General features: G+C 39.2%; 1 protein-coding gene across 1 annotated transcript in view; it reads left to right on the forward strand.

The window, feature by feature from the left end:
• Nucleotides 1–23531, forward strand: part of calcrla (calcitonin receptor-like a) — a 29398-nt gene extending 5867 nt beyond the window's left edge. The window contains exons 2-13 of the mRNA XM_085384365.1: nucleotides 10012–10120; nucleotides 10649–10802; nucleotides 10939–11049; nucleotides 11818–11930; nucleotides 12373–12464; nucleotides 12570–12696; nucleotides 12853–13006; nucleotides 13094–13154; nucleotides 13299–13365; nucleotides 14367–14585; nucleotides 15203–15244; nucleotides 19461–23531. Of these exons, the coding sequence (XP_085240491.1) occupies nucleotides 10046–10120; nucleotides 10649–10802; nucleotides 10939–11049; nucleotides 11818–11930; nucleotides 12373–12464; nucleotides 12570–12696; nucleotides 12853–13006; nucleotides 13094–13154; nucleotides 13299–13365; nucleotides 14367–14585; nucleotides 15203–15244; nucleotides 19461–19682 (1437 nt within the window). The 5' untranslated portion in view covers nucleotides 10012–10045 and the 3' untranslated portion in view covers nucleotides 19683–23531. The remainder of the gene's footprint in view (nucleotides 1–10011; nucleotides 10121–10648; nucleotides 10803–10938; nucleotides 11050–11817; nucleotides 11931–12372; nucleotides 12465–12569; nucleotides 12697–12852; nucleotides 13007–13093; nucleotides 13155–13298; nucleotides 13366–14366; nucleotides 14586–15202; nucleotides 15245–19460) is intronic.
• Nucleotides 23532–23896: the final 365 nt, after the last annotated feature.

Raw genomic sequence — 23896 nt, forward strand, 5'->3', positions numbered from 1 at the left:
GTATGCACCAGGTTACACACTGGGCATGCTCAGGAGGTTATCCATGTGGTTGTATAGCTACTTCAAAACATTTACATCGCAACTGCAAGAGCAGCTATATGGATGCAGTGCAAGACAGAGCCTGATTTATTTTTAACCAGAGTATTTTTATCTAGGTATTTGTACTATTTTTTCCTTTGCGCAGACCAGTGGCCTCTGGAACAGGATTCTTTTCCTATGCTAAGACCTTTAGTATGCAAAGGTAACTGAAGACAGCCTTGGTGTTTGTTATTTTTTGTTGTTGTCAAGATTAATGAGGACACGCTAATGAAACGAATTCAGTTTCACATTTTGAGTAAAATCCAGTATTATCTCTTCAGCAATTCAACGCTTGTCTGTTGGCATGCTGCATCGTGTTCATCATTTCTTTTTTAAATCTCAGAGTTTTGGAAAGAAATGTGATTGTTTTTGTAGGCAGAACTGGATTAGAAGGATTAGTAGAACTGTAAGAAATATATGTAGATGGTTAGATTAGCTTAGTGAAGACAGGGGACAGGTTAAAACCGCTACAATGTAACATGGCTAAAAGATACTGCTATTTGAGCAAATAAAGAAAACTGTGTTGCCAGAATAGATTGGGCAGTCCTTGGATTTGAGTCTTTAGGTTTCTGGAACTCTGTTGAAGTGATGGGACATCATTTTTTTCAGAAAGAAACATTTCATTTGATGTATTAATACTGCTGATTCTATGGATGGGGCAAACGTCATCCTCAATGAGACCACATATGTCATCTAAAGATGATACACAGTGATGCTCACCTCAAAAGGACAAGCAGATCCAAACCACACTAGCAAAAGGTCCTCCAGAGCAAGACGGTCACCATTTTTTTTCCCCCTTTTCTTTCATCACCTATCAGTAACCTCCCTAGAGCGTAACTCCAAAGATCACTAACGGGTTAGGCCATGTCTCATCTGTGTTTTTAAAAAAAAAAAAAAAAATCTAGTATTTTATGTTGTCCACACAGAAAACATTTAATAGTTCTAAGTAGTAGTTGTAGTACAGTACTCAGCTGTATTTTTAAAGGGTTCAAAGAAGGCTACTGTGTGAAAGTACTGCAGAGTATTGCTGTGCTGTCTACATGAGTTGCGACCCGGCTCAAAACCCACAACATGATGTGGAGACTGATATCAGAGTTTTAAGAAACATTCCTTTTTGTTTCAAATTACTTGATAGGCTTGGCTAAAACACTTACAGCCCAGTGAGCATAAAGCCTCAGCCCTCCATACACCACACTTCATCAGGAGTAGCCAATCAGCAATTAAACCCAGGCAACACCTGAGAGGGTCACACAGGGGTCACAGTGGTGTGCTGTGACATTAACCTGGTTCTTGAATGCTTTGGTTTAATATTTTAGGTCTGTAACTAATGATAAAATGTCCTTGAGGTGGCAGTTGCTGTGAATTGAATTGAATCCTCTGTGTTGACTCCTGCTTTCTCAGTTGTTAAGTCACTTTGTGATTTAAAAGGTTTGAAAATACAATGAATCAATTTTCAGAAAACCTTCACCTGTGTTTGAAATATTCAATTCATACTGAATCACTGGCACATAAGCAGCATTTTACTGATGTAATTGGCCCACTCATAAGTTTTTTTTAAGTCATTTATACAGTTTGATAGTTTATTAGCATAGTTACAACAATAAATTTGGGGTGACAGGAGCTGATTACAGGGTAGGAACAAAGGGGAAAAGCTCAGCTGCTGCACACAGGCACTGAATACTTGGCATAATTAGAACTATGCCTCAAAACTCTGCTTGCAGGACTCTTTTAAAGCCAACACATACTTGACATTCAGAAAAAAAAATGTCACACGTAACCTTTTACTTTTCTTTTCGTTTAAGTGCGTTTTTGTGATGTTTGTGTGTATTCTTTGTGTGACTATTAATATTTCTAACATAAACTTTATCATCACCACTAAAGGTTATGTCACATGCCAAGAATGTATTTTCAACTAGTTTCACCTCCCCTAGCAGACAAAGAAACACCAACACTAAACAATACTTCATAAAGATTCACCTATGCTCATCCGAAAAACTGCAAACATCCAAGTCTGACAGAAAAATCCTGTAATCCTCTGAACGTAGCCAAGAGTAAAATGGCAAATGGCCCGTATTATTAAAGCACTTTACTAGTCCTTAAAGACCCCAAAGCGCTTTACATATCCAGTCATCCACCCATTCACACACTGGTGATGGTAGCTACATTGTAGCCACAGCAACCCTGGGGCGCACTGACAGAGGCAAGGCTGCCGGACACTGGTGCCACCGGGCCCTCTGACCACCACCAGTAGGCAACGGGTGAAGTGTCTTGCCCAAGGACACAATGACCAAGACTGTCCAAGCCGGGGCTCGAACCGGCAACCTTCCGATTACAAGGCGAACTCCCAACTCTTCAGCCACGATCGCCCTACTGCTCTGCAAAACTGCAGAAGTACTAGGTGTATCTATATGTGGCAATAACAGAATGGTTGGGATGCATAACACATGGGCCCAGATGCACTGAGCAGCAAGTTCATGGTTTAATCCCTGACCTCAGACCATTTGCTATATGACATTCCCGTAAATGCTTTCCTACAGTTCCCGGCTCAGCTGTTGCTGTCAAAAACATAACAATGCCATAGTCTCCCCCAAAGTGATAGTGGTATAACAGAAGGACACATACTTTCAAATTCCTTGAACAGTCATAATTCCCCAAGATGTTTAGTTGCACATGCATTTCCCTATGCAGGCTCGGAGTCTTCACACTTCCCTAATTGCTGTACAACATCTGGCATCATCCAACCATAAGCCTGTCCTTCCTTAGTTGTGGAGATGAGTTTTAGAATTCACTCTTTTCAACACCGCCATCATAAATAGATCCACGTGCTTGCCTTAAGGACACTGGCATGCTTGTGAGGGTATGAATGAAATGACATGAATGTTTTGGTATCTGAGTTGCTGTCTATTTCAAAACCACAAGAACACAGCCCCCCTCCTGCCCTGTTAATGCAAAGAATATTGCATTGCTTTAGTCGGGGTGGGTGGAAGGAGATTTGCAGCAGTCTTTTCATGCAACAAAGAGGACTCCTCCTTCACATTAGTGTGGGAATGCTGTTGTTTTTCCAGACATCTGGTGATGCCCCTGGCAACTGGGAAGTCTGCTCTCATGTCCCAGGCTTGGTAAGATCAGTTGCTGTAAGGCTGAACTCCTATTCAGGCATGTTCACTCACATGGATAAAAGCTACACGTACAGCTGATCCTGTGGAAAACATCCAACAGCTAAATTTGGCCCTGTTAATCAGAAGGGAAGCTCTCAGAGGAACCGTGTTCTCACATCCTCGTGTTTTTTGGGTTTGTCACTCTTGTTTCCCGTATATTCGTGGTCAGCATCATTTAAAGGCATGCAGATTTTTCCTTTCTTAGCATTTCCTCTTTCACAGACCCTCCTCTGTCCTCTAAAATAATAATCAGCCTGCGATAATGCAGTAAAACGGTGTAAAACCAAGCAGGTAGGAACGCTTCCATTACTCCTTGAACACATTAAGTCTTCCTTGTCAGAACGGCTCTGTTTAAATAATCCATTTTGTGTCGGAGGAAATGAAGATTGTGGCTGCAAAGTGTGCACAAACATGATAAAAGAAGGGTTATAAGTAATTGTCAGTCATAATGAGTAATTCTTATTGTATGTAATTGTATGCTAGTTGTTCGTTTGGAATGATGTACTGCACTTGAAGTACTCATTTTCTCAACAAATGTGTACGCTGGCTTATGAAGGCACAGACCAAGGACATGTGCTGCTGTAATACAGACTATGATAATGAGTGTCTAGAGAGAGAGTGGTTTGCTCTCACCAAAAGAATCATTTTTATTTCTGTACTTGCTACAACCTGTTTTCAGGTCTTAAATAGAGAGTCCTTCATGTTTTTAAACAAAAGCCGTGCACTGAATTTCAAATTCAAAAAACACACGGGAAAAGACCCAGGGAAACCGAGTTAATGATAAAAACGCTAAAAAAAATGATGATAGAAACCCTGCAAACCATACATTTCACACCCGAGCTTGTGGCATGGTACCAAACGACCAGGCCGTTTGGTACTATAGGCTATTGACTACTGAATCTGTGCTTGAAACGTGTGTCCACACACCAAATCTTCCCTGACTCTGTGTGTACTGACATGGTAAATGATGGCATGACTGATATGGAATTAGTTCCAGAAGGCACAACTCTGCTGTTTATCTTGTCTCATCTCTTGTTTACAGAGCAAGCATAGGACACTCAAGACCTCTATACCCCAGTGACCAGATTTGTGCGAAGCTCTCAAAGGCCGATAACAGTGTTTTGCAAACATTGCAGTGTAACAGCACAGCATCATTATCATCATTTATCTTTTCATTTTGCACTTCTTTGCTCATCTTTCAGCAGAGAGTAAAACTGATCACTTTACATAATATTTTTGTGATGGATTATTCTTTTCTCTGATTCACTTACTATTGTTTAAAATATGGTCAGCTACTAGTGCAAATATTGTTTGAAGAAGAATTGTTTCATAATTGCGTCTTTTTTTTAATCAAATTTGCCGTAGACAGAACAGGAATAAATCTTGGCGGCATCTTTTGCAAGCAGAGGTTTAATCGGCTCCCAGTACCTGCTTCCCGCTCCGTTTAATCCCATATCCATGCTATAGATTGAGACGGTAATGCAGTTACTGGCCTTTACCAGCCTAAAGGTTCTCCGAATGCCACTGAGCCGAACTTGATGGAACTTGGTGTGCAGGGCGCCAAACATCCTGTGAGTACAAAAGGATGTTTACAGTGCAGCATAACATCTCTGCAGGGACAGTGGGAGTTGATAAGTGCAGGCTGGGCTCTGGCACTGGGTGAGAAGACGGCAGATGTTATACATAGGCTGTTTTTTCTGGGTAACTTTCTGCTTGCAGATGTAGTAGGTGATGTCATCTCTTGTGTAAAGTGTACATGACTAACCACTTCAGTGAAACACTCTGAGGTACTACAGATAATAGTGGACCACCTACAGTTTGCACTGGTCTGCTGTTGGATAAAGTTGACCCAAACAGATCAATAATCAAGTGCTGTGCCTCTGTGGAGGCTGCTCTCCTGGTTTTGAGCTGCAATTAGCCGAAACATGTTTATGAAGTTTGCGAAATAGTTGCAAATCAAATGTCCAAAATTTTCCATTTTGTTTGTATCTACACGAATATGGAAAACAAAAAAAGTATTCAGTCTTAGGATGAAGTAAAAGCGAGAAGTTTTCATTTTCTTAAGAACTCTAAAAACAATTCTTTCTTTAAAAAGACTTGTGGGAAGTCTGAGTGCTGTCCTGGACTGTGTCACGATAACGCCAGCCCGCTGCTACAGCTGTTGAGCTCTCATTACCTCCATAATAGCAGCATTAATAGGACATAGAGACATAGTAAAAGTTAAGTACATGAATGTAAACACAGACAAACCACAAGGATTATGTAACAGAGAGTCATCAAGAGGATTATGTGACAGACGTGGCAGATAATCAGAGGGATCCTTTTTTTCTCTGTAGCTAACAGCAGGGACACTACTGGTATTATTATACTAGTAGTATAATAACAGTTTTAGCTGCAAGGCTCTGTAGTTAAGTACACAGTTAAATGGATCGGGTTGTTTAATTAACCAAGAGCTTATTTTGTGTCTGTGTAAAACTGTGTGTATAAGCACAGAATTAGGGATGGGAATTAATAAGAAAATAGTGGTTCCAATTCCATTATCAATATCACTTCATGGATTCCATTCAATTCCTGGCTTTTTTTTTGGCTCTGCTTTAAGAATCACCACCGTTGCTAAACAGCATATCAAAGACATCACGTTCACTCTAATTAATTGCATGCTGTGTGCATAATGTATTACATATTTTACACAGAACACTGTGTAACACACACAAAGTTGTGTTAGCAGCATAATGCACTTGTTTTTGTCCTAGTCATGAATTTATTAATTTTATTTGGAAATGCAATAATAAAAATTTCCGCTGTCCAAAGTTGCTCCAGAAACCCCCACACAGGATTGAACCAGCTGAAGGTGAAATGATGTCCACAAAGCAGGCTGTGATGGGAGCACAGTGAGAGCTGCACGTAGGCTTACACAGAACAGCTGTTCTGATCACACAGTATGTGGCACTGCTGGTGGATCATGCTCTGTTTTCTGTTTACTGCAGAAGTTCAGTAGCATTGTTGCATATTTCTCACAATTGCTTATTTATTAGTTGTGTTGGAGCACACATAATTAACATTTTCTCTCTCAGAATCATTTCAACAAGTAAGCATAGTTTCTGACATCACTGAGATTTCTATGAAGTCTTGTCATAGCTTGTTTAAGACTACTTCTGATAAAAAGGTATTTGTTATGTGTTATGGCTTGAGAGTGAATATTAAATGTGAAATTTCCACCGTGACATGCGGGAAAGTCACCACATGTACTGTTAGTTAAATGGTACAATATTATCAGTTTAAAACAATAACGTACATGCACGCACACATGCGTGCACACACACACTCACACACACACGCACAGGTTGTCTGAAATGATGCATCCTCTGTATCACTGTATTTATATTAAAAAAAAACTTGCCAAGAAACAGCTGGGGTTCTTGACAGAGTAGGGCTGTGTGTCTGTGTGTGTTTGTGCATTTCTGTGTGTTTGACTGTGTGCGAGCGTGACAGAGCAGCTGATCTTTTCCTGGCTGTTTCTAATTTGCACATCACCATAATGTTTTACAATCCCACTTTCAGTAAGTCCCTCCTCTGTCTCAGCTTAATGCTGTTTTAACTCTGAGCAGACTTGAGGAGCACTGAGCCAGCCAGTCCCTTTGGTGACTGAGCAGTGTGGGGACCTGTGTGGGAATAAAAGCTACTTTCACCTGCTCCTTATTCAGAAGGGTATCGCCACTGCGGGCTTGCCTGCATGTTTGATTTGGCAGTGTTTTTGCACTGGGATGCCCTTTCTGAGCCAACCCCAAAGGGATTTGTGTCTACCTCCAGCATTGAAGTAAGGCTCTTTTGCTTGTTAGGCAAATGTGAAAACCACTATGAGAATAAACAGGGTCAGTTTTCTCTCTGGAATACTGATTGATGGGTGTAGTGTACTGGCCAGTGAAATATCAATATGAAAGCAGGGGGATCCCAGGGGGACTATTCTATTCACACATCATCACAGCTGAGAATTTGTATCTTTTTTATTGTATTGATAAGCCATTGTATCGTATGGATCTTAATGATCTTCTAGAACCATATCACCCCATTACAGCTCTTTGCTCTCACACTGCAGGCTTACTTGTTGTTGTTCCTAGAGTATTTAAAAGTAGAATGGGAGGCAGAGCCTTCGGTTTTCAGGCCCTACTTCTGTGGAACCAGTTTCTAGTTTGGATTCAGGAGACCGACACTATCTCTACTTTTAAGATTAGGCTTAAAACTTTCTTTTTGGTAAAGCATATGGTTAAGGCTGGATCAGGTGACCACGAGTCCTCCCTTAGTTACGCTGCAATAGGTGTAGGCTGCTGGGGAATTCCCATGATTGAGTATTTCTGCTTCAGTCACCTCCCTGAGCCTGGTTCTGCTAGAGGTTTCCTCCTGTTAAAATGGAGTTTTTCCTTCCCACTGTCGCCAAAGCACTTACTCATATGGATTTGTCTGATTGTTGCGTTTTCTCTTTATTATTGTAGGGTCTTTACCTTACAATGCAAAGTGCCTTGAAGCCACTGTTGTTGTGATTTCATGCTATGTAAAGAAAACTGAATTGAAACTAGTTTGGCATTCTTCTAAAGACTCAGTAACACAGGCCCAGAGACTGATTAGCAACCACCTGGTACCATAATTACCAGTTACAAGAGAAAAATAAATATTACTTGACCAAAAGTTGTTGCTGGCAGTCGCCGTGGAATCAATTGCTAAAGCCTTATTCACACAGGTCTAAAGACCCGTCAAAGACCCTGGAAACTGCTGCCCACTAGTGACTATTCCACAACTGGTTGGTGAGAGGTTGCTGGAAGTTGGACTGTCACTCGAGTGAAATTGGTTGCAAAGAGTTAAACACTTTCAGTAAACCCCTCTTCTGCCTCCTTTTAAATGTGAGCAGACTTGAGGAGACGCTGCATCAGCATCTTCTGTGACTGAGCTGCAGATAGAGTTGTGAGAATGAAATGGGTCAAATCTCTCTCTAATGTACTGACTGATGTCTGTGCTGCTCCCCCCACTTTTCTTCTTCTTCTTCTTTCTGTGACTGTAAGGTTCAAGTAACTAAGCAGTGAACTAAGCAGCTCTTCATCCAGATGCGATGCTCACAGGAAAGGCAGCTGATTATATTGCTGAGTGTATAATTGGTAATTAAAATGTTTCCAAAAGAGAAACTTATAAATGGAATTAGTCTACAACTCATTATAGGTGTGTCCCACAAACGGAATGTGAGTCTGTGGGAAACACTGCTCTGGTTCACATAAAGCGACCCTGCACACCTGTTTCTGATACTTTTGAGAATGTAAAGTGCAGACAAGCAACTTTGGAGGGAGAATGGGGTAGGCGGGGTATGATTATGTCATGTTCTACAATAAAAGTTTAAACATAGGCCTGACTGTTCTGCATGCGATTGATCACAGAAAGTTAAAAACATTCATCTGTAATATATGCAGTGATGGTTGAGATGGTCCTCTAACTACATCACTAGATGCAAATAGCAACATCGTCCCAGTTATCTGGAGCTGAGCTTTACTGCTTGGGATATTGTGGATTTGTTTGCTGGTTAAAGAGAAGAGCACCGGTTGGTCTGCAGCTTCATAACATTTCAGCAAACTTAATCAGACTTCAGATGTTGCAAATAAAAGTGACCTACAGGTGACTTAGTTCCTTTAGGGTATGAAGGATGTTATTAAATTTCACTAACCTATTCCTGCATGCCATATCATTATCCTGGGGATCAGGTTCTCTCTCTGTCTCCCATTCTCAAGCTTGTTACCCACCGAAAGCCTCACTGCCACAAGAACCTATTGATTTGAATTGTTAGCAATGGTAACAACTTATCTCAGGTTATCTTGGTGCCAGTACAGCATTTCTTCCTCATGCTGTGATATATTTGTACATTTGCATCACAGGTTTTAGACGTTTAACTCCAAGTCAAACATAAGCCGCTTAAACTATCTAAAGCTACCCGAGCATTAGTAAACCCACTGTTTTGCAAAGCAAATCTGTAGAACCTGAGGGATATGCTTCTATTTGAATTTTCTCTCATCTGCTATTCCACAGCCTTGTCATGAAATCCCAGTGGCCAGCAGCTTTGCTGCAAACAACCTTATGGGATTCTGCTTTGATGAGGTGCAACTTGCACCCACTAACAGATTTATAAGTGCTGTCAGAATTTATGATGGACTGCAAACCAAAAGAAGTTTGGCTTACAAAACACACGCGGAAGTAGGAACAGGAGATTTTAAGCCTGTACTGTGCTTACAAGACTTTTACCACTTCCTTTGATTGATACGGCTTTGTTGGGTTGATTACAGCTGCTTATTTTTTCAGCTGTGCGTTCCCTTGAATACTATGCCAAAAAGCTACATCACAGGAGCCTTTAATTCCAAGCTGACCTAACATGGAGAGTGAGGGCACGTTATATTGCTGTTTATTGGGAGAACATACTGTACAGTGCTTTGCTGTAGTTAATCCTCGGTATTAAAACAAACTGATTCGGCCAAGTTCTTGTTACAAAGTTTCTTTTGGTCACAGAATAAATTTGTTGTATTTAATGATTCAGTAAATTTTCTAACTCAGCTGATGTCCTGAACTGGAAAAACAGAAACTTAATGAACATTTAGCAAAGGTCAACTCACTCTTATCCACTTAGACTATTCAGTGTCATTCCAGTGTCATCTTATATATAAGAAGGGCCTTTTTTATGAGGACATTTTATTACATTTTAATGATTATCTAATGTTAATGTTTAATTATTTGCTTTCCATTGCAGGTCTGCAGTTTGTAAATCATCGTCCAGCTCTGAAATGGCTGACAGGAAGTTGGATGGCTTTGGACAGATTTGGATGGTAGCGCTTATACTGCTGTGTAATCCAGCAGCGGTAGGTCAGCCAAAATGCACACAAGACACAGTTTAGTTCTTACTGATCTAAATTTCATAAATACAGCAACCACCTTTAATTCTACCTCAGAGAGTTATGTACTGCTAGGCTGTTTATGTTTGATGTTATCCTTTAAAGGACAAAAAATGCAGCTTCAGGTTGGTGTTTGGACACATCTGTGCACCAATACTAAGGCATAGATGTCATAGTTTCCATGCAGCGCAACTGACTTTAATGAATCACTAAGTATGACTCCCTTTTCCTGCATTTGGTAGTATGTGTTGACTGTTTTAGACTAATGCATCACCAGAGGGTTCGCAAGTACATAACCAAAGATGGCTCAGAGACATCTTTACTCATTTTAAACATAACCAACAGTACTTTTTGTACCCTCTCACTGAGCGAGAATTTATACACTTGTTTCTTTTACTTGGTTTCTGTTGCACTGTACCATAACATATCTCTCATTCTACTTTGTAAAGCTTAAAAAAATGAGTGGATTTCTATTTTTTCTCACCTGTCTTGTAGTTTATGGTGAAGGCAAGTCTGGCGATCAATGAAACCCAGCAGCAGGCTTCAACCAGTGTCTACAATGACATTACGGTCACCAGGAACAAGATAGTCACAGCCCAGTTTGAGTGCTATCAAAAGTTAATGAAAGAAAATACCCACAGCAGACAAGGTAAAGCTGTCTTGATTGAAATTGGTTAAGAGAACCCTACTTTCAAAATTCTATAAATCTATTCTTCAATTCTTAGTTTGCAATGTTCCAAATGTGAAGAGCAAAAAAGCTCTTAAAATGATGTCTGTGTTTTTAGAACCTGTGTGCAATCGCACGTGGGATGGCTGGCTTTGCTGGGATGACACCAAAGCAGGAGTTACATCCGAGCAGCACTGCCCGGACTACTTCCAGGATTTTGATCCATCAGGTGAGATCTGCAGCTTCTAGCAGCCAATTTTCTTCATCCACCTGCAGATTTACAGATGACAACTTACTCTGATGATTATTCCTTGTTGTGGCTTTCAGGTCCTCATTCATAACTTTGAAGGCCTTTAGTAAAAAAACAAAAGCCCAAACCAAGATAACACTTATTATATCACCAAGGTTAAAGCTCTCCAGAACCACAAAAGGTATTATGTAACAGATTTCGCAGGCTGAGGGGAGCTCTTCATGATTAATGACTGTTCTTCATGTATAAATTTGCTTCACCTTTTAGCTTGAATCTTTCTAAGTGAAAAAAGCAAAGACTATACCTCACACTATGCTCACACACTGAATGTAAATACCAATTACAGCAAATGGCCATGAAGCAGAAAAGCTCTGTTCTCAGTATTAACACAGGATTTGTAATTTTTAGTGTATTAAATGTGTATTAAATCACTGACTTCAGCTCCTTCTGTTAATGAGGCAGGGTTTTTGTGTGTGTGATTATTAACTTATGCGTGTATGGAGTGGTGTAAATACATCACTGTTTATTACAGTAAATTTGATTTAAGCGTCCGGGGACTTCTTAACCACATTCAGTCAACCGCAACCGTCAACAGGATGTGCAGGCTTATAATTAGATTTCATTCTTCTAATTGACGTTTTCATTAGCTCCATCCATAATGGTGTTTTTCTTTTTCATCTGCCTCTACCTTCTACTGGAAAAATCAGAATAATACATTTAAATTATTTACCACTTTTTGTTCTGCAGAGATGGTCACAAAGATTTGCACTGACAGTGGTCAATGGTTTCTGCATCCGGAGAGCAACAGGACATGGACCAACTACACCCGCTGCAATGAGCACACTGTAGAAGGCAGAATGGTAGGTTGAAAATGGCAGTAGGTAGGACTGAGTTTAAATGTTAGATAATCAACAATAGGAAAAGTATGGCTTTGATGGCCATGTGATGTGGTTGTGAGGGGCTCTGCATGCTCTGAACACCACAGCATGTCTGCTTGGTGACCAAATACAGGCTGGAATTTGTTCTGCTTTGGCCCAATTTCCCCCCCCCCCCCCCTTTTTTTTTTTTGGACACAAGGAGAAACTATATTATAATTGCACTGTACTATAATTTCCTGTAACTGGTTCATAAAAAAACCCATCAGCTTGAAATTATAAATATTAAAAGACAAATGGAACATTTTCAAGAGCCTTTCAGTGCAAATGCTGAGATGTATGTTGATGCTTAGTCAAGTAGCCATTTGGAGAAAGATAATGAGATTACAGCCTGATAACCTAATTTCCATCTGTTGTTTCTTTTCAGACTGCAATGAACCTTTTCTACCTTGCCCTCATAGGACATGGGCTGTCTCTGACTTCCCTCCTCATCTCCCTAGCAATTTTTTTCCATTTCAAGTGAGTCAACTTCTTTTATATGCGCGACTTCCATAGACGGATGCTTCTCAGTCTGTGCATAACATAAAAGCGTTGTGGCATAACTTCAGTTTTCTGTTTTTCCAGGAGTTTGAGCTGTCAAAGGATCACCCTTCATAAGAACCTCTTCTTCTCTTTTGTTCTGAACTCTGTGATCACCATCATTTTGCTGACTGCAGTGGCCAACAACCAGGAGCTCGTGCAGAGGAATCCAGTCAGTTTCTTATTATTTGTATTGATTCACTTGACTGTAGCCTCACAAATGTCTCTATTAGTTTAATGTGCACCATTACACCGGTCATTCTAGTTTAATATTAAACATAAATCACTTGCTATAAATCCACATTTATTATGTCTTTTCCTTCCTCAGACAAGCTGTAAAGTGTCCCAGTTTATTCACCTGTACCTGTTTGGCTGTAATTACTTCTGGATGCTGTGTGAGGGGATATATTTGCACACTCTCATCGTGGTGGCAGTGTTTGCTGAGAAGCAGCATCTGATGTGGTACTATCTCCTAGGATGGGGTAAGAAGAGGATATCAGTCAGCTAATCACTACATTTTTCTAACTGAAGGGTCTTTCTTTACCTAACTTGCTCACTTTGTTTTGCAGGCTTTCCTCTTATCCCAGCCACCATACATGCCGTCGCTCGGAGCTACTACTACAACGACAAGTGAGTTAACGCCAATGCTTGTGCAAGAAGTTCTCCTGTATAATATTTTTTTAAGGAAACCCACAGATTGCTGTGATAGATTTGCTGTTATGTGATGCAACGTTACTGTTGTGTAAACCTTTTTTGTACTGCTCTCCTCTGCAGCTGCTGGATTAGCTCAAAAACATCACTGCTCTACATCATCCACGGCCCCATCTGTGCTGCTCTTTTGGTAAGAATACTACTTCTTTTCTTTCCTAACTCCAATCAGTTTCAACAAGTAATTCACTATATATCTATTTACTAGAATAAACCAGCTGATTTGTTTCATGTTTCTCTTGCCACACTGTTTGTTGCGCAAAGAGTACAATAAGCTGCTTTTGTCCTCCTCTGAGTGGACTCTGTGGGGGGTCCTGTGAGCAGGACAGTCTCAGAACATGCATAAGTGTGTTTGTCTTGTGAAATCAATGCATCTTCCCCTTTGAGAATCCACCCACTGGTCCCCAAGCTTATGTTGTTTTCTAGGAATTCACCTAATCAGCACATTGGAGCATGCTTCAGAGAACGCTGGTCCCTTAGGACAGTCTGTACTAAATGTTCAGCCTCCAACATCCTTTAAAATGTTATGTGTAGGTTTCCTAACTTTACCGTGTATCAGAAGTAGACTCGGTGTCTTATAATACTGCAGTAACGGAACTGAAGACTTTCTCGGCTTATTAGAAAAAGCAAACATTCCTCTTTGATTTTTTTATTAACACTTGTCTTGTTAGGATTGACGTGTTTAAAGAAATGATGCCTAAAAGAAGCTTTGTAGTCTCTTAATAATTCAAATACAGTACTGTGCAAAAGTTTTGATTTCTTTATCATTTGCTTCCAATGAACTAGAAGTACTTGTAATATTTTAGAAGTGGTCTTAAGCAATAGTTCTCCGGGCTGAACGTCTTTCAACATTTTCAGTCCAGTCCTTGTACCAGACTATTTTCAGAGGAATCGGCATGATGTGCATTGTGCCCTTAAAAAAATCTGAGGAAACTCCTCAAGAGGAGGACAAAAAAGTATAACCTACAGCAAGTAAACAGTGTCTAACAAGCATGTCACCAATAAAGATTTTCACCTCTTATAAGAAATTGCCATACTGCTCTTTATGCTCTTATACTTGAGGCATTGCTTGTTTTCACATCCTATCAAAATACTAGACTGTAATGCTGATTTATATATGACTTCCCCCTTTAGGTTAATTTGTTCTTTCTACTCAACATCGTGCGAGTTCTCATCACCAAACTGAAGGTGACCCATCAAGCAGAATCAAGTCTGTACATGAAAGCCGTGAGAGCCACGCTCATCCTGGTCCCTCTGCTTGGAATTCAGTACGTCCTGCTTCCCTACAAGCCAGAGGGACGGGTCTCTTCGGAAATATATGACTACATCATGCACATACTCATGCATTACCAGGTGAGACAGCGGTTATTAATCAGTGTGAAGGTTTGAGGGGATTCTCGTCATTTCTACACATTCATATAAAGCATAGAAAGCCGACTGCCTGTGGCATCTACGGCAGTCTTTAACTGTTCTGTTTGTGTAGTTCTGTTGTCATTCTATCATGCATATTTATTTTATTATGAAAATTGATTGCTTTGTCTCCTTCGGTGCTTGAGACATGTATTTTAATAAAATCATTTGTTAAATGGACATTAACCTCATTGTTTTCTAGCTTTTAACAAGGGTCAAACATTCTCATTAGCCAGAGAAAAGACTTTGTTTGTCTAGCCCAGGCAAGAACAGCAGGAAGTAAGGCACAAATTATTTGAGTTGAAAGAGACTGAAATCCGTTGGATGTTGATGAAGCGTTATCTGATCATCTTGAGCTGTCCCAGTGTGCGCAGTGCAGGGAAAATGTCTTGAGTAACAGCCTGAATCAGCTTTCAAAATGTATTCACTTTGACCTCTTAAGTTTCCCTGCTTCACAGCACTTTAGACCCTAAGATGTTGTCTACAAATGACTTTCCTGAGACCAATTAGTAAGCTGTATGTCATCTCTCTTTTAATGTGTTTTTTTTTTTTCATTCCAGGGTCTGCTTGTGGCCACCATCTTCTGCTTTTTCAATGGAGAAGTAAGACAGGGTTATGCCCTTTTATTATTCTTTTTTTTTTTTTTTAGATATTTCAACACGTGTACACACCCTATCCCACACTTGTGCTGACCTCATGGTTGAGAAGGGTCATGCGTTGACAGGGTCATTGCCCTGGTGCTACTCTTCCAATGTTGGGGAAACTAATATGTAGTCATAACATTTCAGGCTACCAGCTTGATTACACTGAATGAAATTACAGCAAAGATACCCTAGAGAATAATCTAGCATGTTAAATTAAAAACTCTTGGAATGGGCTGTCCAAAGTACACCTTTGTTCAAAGGTCTTACTTTTTTGTCAGACCAAAAAAAAAGAAAATGCTGGTGATGCAAAAGTTTAGGAATGTTACCTTTCATTTTCTACAACCCAAGAAACTTCAGTCCAGGTCAGCGAATTACTAAAGTAGCTGACATCATCTTTGGGCATTTAGTAATAAATGGTAAAAATAAATCAACACCTATGATTCTGGATCCTTGCAAATGCATTGTTTCTACTTGCTTTCCCTGTGGTTATACCTAAAAAATGGAGCTTACAGTAGATTAAAGGAAGGTCAATTACAGCAGAGAAGCAATTTTTCAATAAACATTTTAAAATAAAATCAGCTTGTGCTTACAGCTGTTAGGTAAAGACAAAAGTCTGACTACTTCTCCAGCATTGCTCTCCACAGACTGAAAATTATGCTGCTAGCAAGCAGCCATGAGCTACATGCTGATTACTGTCAATTTTGCAGGCAATTGGTCTGCAGAGAACTTGACTTGAAGTGAATGGCTTACAAGATCCACTAAGTAACTTCCCTTTGATATTTATCTTGTGATTTTACTGTCATAGTGTGTCCTAACCCTGTGCTCATTATACGCTCAAAGAAAAAGTGGCATTGTTATTTCTGTACTCAGAAACACTGACTCAGTAAGGCACAATAGAACGACACTTTAATCAAAACACGTTTTTCTCAAAGAGAGCTTCAGAGAGAATTTACAGTGAAAGATAAACAATGCTATGTGAAGAAATGGATCATGCATGTTCCAGGTTTTGCTTTCAGGAGTGCCTCAACTATTCATGAAATAGATACACCAGTGTGCTGGAACCATCACACAGCTGCTGCAGACTTGTTGCTGCACATCCATGATGTGACATGTCCTGCCACATCCGAGAGGTGCTCTGTTAGACATAGATTTGGTCAATGTGGAGGCCATTTCAGTACAGTGAACTCATGTTTACTTTGCTAGAAGCAGGCATTAGGAGGCGGTACACTGTGGCAATAGAGGGATGGGGATAATCAGCAACAACAGTCTGGCTGTAAAATTAGCACCAAGGGGCCCAAAATGTGACAAGAAAGCATATCTCACTCCATATCTCAGACCACCACCACCAGCCTGAATTGTTTGCATGCTTTCATGTTGTTTACACCAATTTCTGACCTTACCATCCGAATGCTGCAGCAGAAATTGATGCTATTCAATCTTTTTCAATCTTCCATTGTCTGATTTTTGTGAGCCTGTGTGAAACATAGTCAGTTTCCTGTTCTTAGCTACCAAAACTGGTCGTGTGCTGCTGCACTCCATCTGCCTCAAGTTTCGGAGTATTTGCGTTTAGAGATACTCTACTGCATCCCTTAGCTGTAATGAATGGCTATTTGAGTGACTGTTGCCATCAGCTGAAAGCAGTCTGGTCATTGTCCTCTGACATCTGAAATCAACAAGGCCTTTTCTCCAAGAGAACACCTGCTCAGTCAATATTTTCTCTTTTTGGACCATTCTCTGTAAACTCTAGAGATGGTTGTGTAGGTTGCAGCCCGTCTGGCACCAACAATCATGACCCTTCAGCAGATTGTCAGTCTGAATGCCTACATGCTGTTGCTGCCATATGTTTGACTAATAAGGCATTTTTACAAAATAACAGTTGAATTGATGTCCCTAATAAAGTGTCTCTGTGTCACAAGAATCTAATGAAGAACTAGAAAACAGAAGCACCCCTCCCCTGGTTCTCTGTGTATATATGTGCCCTACTAACCCACAAGCTGTTTGTTCTCCTTTTCGTACCCTCTCTTCCTCCCTCTTTTTCAATTCTTTCACCTCTCATTAGTGCACTGAGATCTGCCTCGCCCAAGTCCCTAAGGCCTTGGCCAAACCCCAACCTCAGTACATGCTTACTGCATCTGCCATTGTCTACTAGAAACGTTGTTCAAATAGTCTCAAGTAGTGAATTACCATCCAAAAAATGAAGACATCAATATTATGCTGTGGTTAGCATAACAGCACACTATTTTAGAGTTAGGTAGACTCTCAAATTGCCCTCAAATTTATTACAGTTGTGCAAAAAAATTTCCATGATGCCCTGCCGTTGTTCGTCCAGCAAAAACTAAAGCATCTAAAGCCCTTGTGTTACTTGGTACTTCTAGCTTTAAGCTAGGCTAGCCATGTCTCTGCTGTTTCTTGGTTGCTTACCAACAATGCTCCTGAGACTATCACATCCCAAAGGATGAAGTAATTTTAAGATCACATTTAAAATGTGGGAAATAAACAGATGTGCTTTCTCTCATAGATTAAGGTGATAAGAGGCATATCCCACTGCGCAAAGTGACGTCTTTTAGAAGTCATTTTTGGACGTATAATTTTGGTCCGCTGAAGGGGTTGTTTTGTAACAACAAGCGACGTCTTTTGTCTACATCCATTATACTTGTGTTGATGTCCGTATGACTTCCATGTATGGATTATTTATAGTACAAACAAATAAGTTAATTAAAATAATCAATTAATTAAAATAAATAAAACAGTTAAAGCAAAACTGGAACTTTAAAAATAACAAGCAAAACAAAAAAAAAGAGAGACAATAAATCATGTAATCAAGTAATCCATATATTTATATGTATCATGTTGATAACAACAATTTTGATATTTGTAAATAAAAAAAATAATAAATTTATTAATCATGTAAATTTCCTGCACCTATCATAGACATCCACATGACCTCCAAAAATATTACCCAGTCTAAAGTTCAAATGTTGAACATCATATTAACGTCCAGGCTGGGTCATGGTTAGATGCCAAAACTGTGGACCTTGTTTGGACATCCAGAATAGATGTCCAGAATCGGTCATGGACCAATGGACCCAATATAGACATTATCTGAACGTCTATCCAACGTCCATTGTTTAGTGGTGTTATCATGTCTATGAGTCATTTTAAAGGTTTCATATCAGCACAGATAAAAGAAGAAATGCAGTCCTTCGCAGGGGAATATTTTCCTATTTTCTTTCCCGAGTATCAGAAAATGTGAAAATGCTTACCAATTTTTATTTCTACCACTGCTTCAACTTTTCAAGTTTCGGATAATATACAATCATCATCTTCATATTTAAGAAATTCATCAATGAATTTCTTATACCGCTTTATCAATTAATTGTCTTTGAGTAAACTATTTCACTGACTATGTGATAATCAGTTGTTTCATGCTTACACAATTGGAGCTAGAAAGCTTTTAGCCTATATAAACATTAAGACAAAAACTTCACCTTAACTTTGGCTCTGTCTAAAGCACAGCTGTTGAATGCCAGTCCTCGAGGTCCGGTGTCCTGACATCTTTACACGTGTCCGTGCTGCAACACACCTGAATAAAATTTAGTAGTTCCTTACCTCTATAGAACTTGACTATAGGCTGATGTGGCAATTCAGCCATCTGATTTGTGTTACAGCAGCTTAAGAGTGAATGAACACTGTGCAATAAAAGTAGTTTTAGAATTATTATTTTTTTAAACTTACACTTTTATTAAAATATACTTGAGTAGGGTTGGGGGTTGCCACCTTGGCAAACAGTCAAGTCTTGCTAATGACCTACAAATTTTATTCAGGTGTGTTGCAGCAGGGACACTGCTGTAAATGTTTCAGGATACCGGCCCTTGAAGGGTAAAAGAATTCTGTTAACTGTTGTTTACCAATGTTGTGCTAAGATTTTACAAAAGTGTAATTGTCAGAAAGTCACCCTAGACTTTTCACGGATGTGCATGGAGAAGCTGGTGCCAAAAAATAAACCAAAAACCGAAGCAAAAAACCCCAAAAACATCTAAATATTTATTTTTGTATTTTGTTCTGCCATCTTATGCAAAATTACTTTGGGCTTATCACTTGAACTCTCAGGCTTTATATCACCTTTGAAAGCTTTCCTGTCAGCTAATATCTGATATATGATCCCTCTGGTCAGGTCCAAGCTGTTCTGAGGCGGCACTGGAACCAGTATCATATCCAGTTTGGCAGCAGCATAGGAAACCACTCGGATGCCCTGCGCTCAGCTTCCTACACAGCTTCCTCCATCACTGAGGTACAGGGCTGCTACAGCATCGACGGTCACTCGGAACACATGAACGGCAAAGGCTGCCACGACTCAGATGCCTCCATACTCAAGTCAGACAGCCCCTTCGCCTGACACAAACAGTGCTCTCAGACTCTGTCCATCCCACCATCACCCTTAAAAACTGGCCACTTCCCATAGATACATAGAGGAAAACGAGTGAGGGGGAAAAAGGATTGTCCATCCGGGCTGTCATGCATCTGAAGGAAATTATGACTTCTTATCCACACCAACACAGGTCCTTTAACTGTACTGTACGGTGAGCTTGATACAGCTACTCCTGCGCTGTGCTTTGTCTACAATTTGCATCTGAACTGCTTTACTTGGACTACGATGCTTTCAGATCTTTCAGCCTGACTAAATCATTTTTAAATCAATAATTACTGACTGCTTGATTATCCTCCCGGGTTCATGTTGTGCACAAAAGGCCTTTGGTTACACTGTAAATTCTTTTGACACAGTTAGTGCCAAACCAAGAAATCTTGCCTGCCTCATTTATTTTTTTCATTATCAATAATGAATCAGATAGGACGTCTAACATGTGCATATTGAAGTATTAAACATATCTGTATCTTTCACATGTTAAACTTAATTTATCAACATATTCTTGTTTATTAAATGAAAATGGATTAAATATCATACAGTATTTATGAAAGGTTTATATGTTACATGTTTGTTTTTTTTATTTTCAAAATTAAATACTGATATAACTTGCCAGCAGCACAGAAAACTTTTCTTTGTTTCAGTGTTTGTTCCTGTGTGTGCAGTTCATGCAGGCGATTTTGGTTCGCACCACTAGCTCACGCTCTTCATTTCTAGTCAAGATGTTTGCACCTGCTCAAGTGATCCTTACTAACGTGTGCATCAGTTAGGCCACATGGTTGCAATGTTTACAGAATATTATCAAAGAGAAGCCACATTTGAATGTTGACAGCCAATGGTGTGTTTCATTTGAACTTGGAATTTTCCCAACCAAAAGTTTGTTTTTTGTTTTTTAACTGGAACACCCCCCTCAAATCTGACTTCCAATTCGGAAGGTTGGAGAATTCCCACCAACAACGATTTTACAATCCAGTATAGCAGTGCATGTAATCTGTAAAGCTTATATTGCTGAATAAGCCATATTCAGAGCATTGACCACGTTTTGTGTGTGAACATGCAGCAGTGGTGTTTTCCAGCTTATAAAATAAGCAAAGCGCTATATTGCTAGTCATGCGTGAATGGCTCTACCTTGCGAAGGAGCAGAACGCCGCTAGGACGCACCCGGCTCAGGAGTGACATCACACCCCACTCTGATGTGCAACTTCCAAGGCAAATGAAATGCAGCATTTATTTAAAGACTTGGCTCCTTTAAGCACACATCACATTTACTTTTACTGCTGTCTTTATCCTTACCCCTCATAAAGCATTTAAAAATAATTAAGATGTCAACAGTACTCAGTTTTCAGACAGAATACAGGAAGTTAATTGGATGACGTGCTGCTTTTTCCAGTACCGTAGTAGGAAGAAAATTAAATCAAATTGAAGAAGACCACAATTATTAATGTTCGCATGAAAGAGGAGAAAGATTTAATTCCTCTTGTGTAATGAACAAAGCCATGTTTCTGTTTCTTTATAGTGCAACCGTTAGAAATTACGGTAGATTCACTTCCATCTTCTTTGAAGCCAGTACACATTATTCTTTTCTACCTAAACTGAATCTGTATCTTAATGTTAGCAAGTGTACTATCTGTACTAAAAAGCTTACCGATTTGTAAGAAACTTCAGGCCGCTAAATCCTGATATAGGTGGGATTACTTTTGCATTTTGTCCCCGTCTTTTTACAGGATAGTCATGCTACGAAACAATATCTTAAGGCCAGTATGAACGTTTGAGTTTAGTGATCTTATAATCAGTTTGCACATAAAAAATGGAAAGTGCAATAGAAGCAGGCAAAATCGTGATGCAAAATGAAGCAAGCAACATTAATGTCCACTAACCTGTCCTGCTACACTGAAGACACTAAAAATGGCAAAAGAGGAGAAGCATTAGATCTGTGTGAAGTGTCAAGGAATAGCGTTCCTTATTTTCATGCATGAGCAAATTATACAAATCTCCAAAACTTCCACTGCCTGTTTGTTTTAGGTCTGACTGGTGCTTTCTCAGTTACTTTGATATGAATCCTACCTGGGGCAAAACCCTTCTTACCTCAGTGAACCAAATCTTTATAGTGATTAGTGGATAAAAATGCATGCATTAATTTAGCCTACTCTTATTCCCAGGGATGAAATACTGATGTTTTGTCAAAGCCTCTGGAGTCTCCAATCCTTACAAGCTTGTGGTACTACAACACACCTAGTTTAAGGGGTCTCTTGTCCCCAAATCATCACATATTGACACTTGTAGAGGAGCTCTTGGTGTTGTATTTAACCACACTGGTTTAGAGCATTTTTTATACATGCAGGGTTATGAATTTAAAACTTGGTCCCTTCCTATGCCTGGTAGTTTTACTATTTACTACTATTATTTCTGTATGGGACGCCAGTGACATCTGATAGAATGTCAATATTTTGTGACCAGGGATGAAAACGCACAATTTACTCTTCTTTTTGGAATTTATTTAAAGGCTAAAAGTATTTTATTCCCCGAGAGTGAGGTATAAAGAAGACATTAAGGGTTAAGGTATATGATTTTATTTTTTGGAAAGAGCCCTCTGCTTTAGCACAGTGCTAATGCTAGTCTGCACACAGCCTTATTAAGAAGTGTACATGATAAACTTGTCACATTTTACACCACAAAACACTAAAAATTGTAAAAATGTGTACTGATAAAACAGTTTGAAAGCATTTACTGAGAAATGTGTGTTCTCATTCACATCACAGAACCTTCTTTGAACTTTTGTTTCTTTTTTTTATTTGTCTTTTTTCTCTTCACTGTAAATCATTTTAACACATTTTCCATAATGCTGGGAACACACGTCACTATCAGTCAATGTAAATATTTTATAAATCTAACATTTCTGCAAAGGGGACAAGTGTGAGTGTGCGTATGCATGATTTATATATACAGTATAAATGAGTACAGTATACTCATGAAAGCATTCAACCACTGTCTGTGTTTTATTTTTTTTAATGGTAGTAACTCTTTCATAAGATTCATTTGTGAAAAATCTCATGGATATCTGAAATAACCAGCAATGAAAAGGTCAATACATTTACATTGCTGGCTATTCATTTATGTATGATAACTGTTGTATGTTTCCATTGTCAGTCTTTAATACAGCTGTGACTTAAAGCACTTATTTCTACACTAAACAATGAATTGGCATATTTTTAAGAAACATTATTAGTAAGTGGTTAATGTTTGAGGCAAAACCAATCAGTTTGCGTCATATGTTCTCAGTTTTCATTCTGTATTGATTCTATGTGAGATCAGGCTTTAATATCCAACATACAGTTTGTAGTTTTATCATATCATATCTGCAGGACAGTTTCTTCATTTAAACATAAACAATACAATCTGCATGTATGGTTGACGCTGTACTGCTTTGCAGCACGTGATTCATGTACAATGGGAAAGCTATAAAGTATCCATAAATAGTCATTTATTGTGTAGTAATGCCTCATAATCATTGATGAAAGTAATTTCAGATTTGTGGAAACGCCATAGGCTTTTGGTAAATGTAGTAAATCTTGTGTATCATTTAAGTTGTGTATTTATGTGTGAAATGTTTTCATATGACTCTCCAAAGGATTTGTGATGTCCCCGATGACACTTGGTAAAATGTTGTAAAGTATGACAAAAGTATTGAGGACTATGTCTGTAGGTTTTGTTTATACTGTACTGTATCTAACTTTGGTAGTCTTGACACATTGACTTCACACTGCTGTTTGAATGTAAATGGTTTTGTTTTATTCTCTGGATGTGAAGAACGTATATACACATATATTTACGTACAATGTCTCTTTTTTTATTATTTCACTGAATTAGACAATGTCGCTATCTTGTGTGTATCTACATACTAATACAGTATGTAGATACACAATATACTATATTAGTATACAATGCAATGTCTTTGCAATAGTTAAATTGCTGTCCTGCAGCAACTGCATCAGAATTTGTGGAGGAATTTCTGAACTTCTGTTTAAAATCGTTGAGGTTCTGGCTGGACTCTGAATGTAAACAGTGAATTTCTGTGAGATGGCAACAGATATGACAAACTAAGCAGACTGACTTTATGCACTGAGGTTGCTTCAAAGATAGCAACTGACTGCAAGTGGTTGTAGACTAGTCACTGTCTCTCAAAGGCA

The sequence above is a fragment of the Rhamphochromis longiceps genome, linkage group LG16 (assembly GCF_057381845.1).
Source record: "Rhamphochromis longiceps isolate RC_006_pf linkage group LG16, R_longiceps_female_GT1.1, whole genome shotgun sequence".
Taxonomy (NCBI): Eukaryota; Metazoa; Chordata; class Actinopteri; order Cichliformes; family Cichlidae; genus Rhamphochromis; species Rhamphochromis longiceps.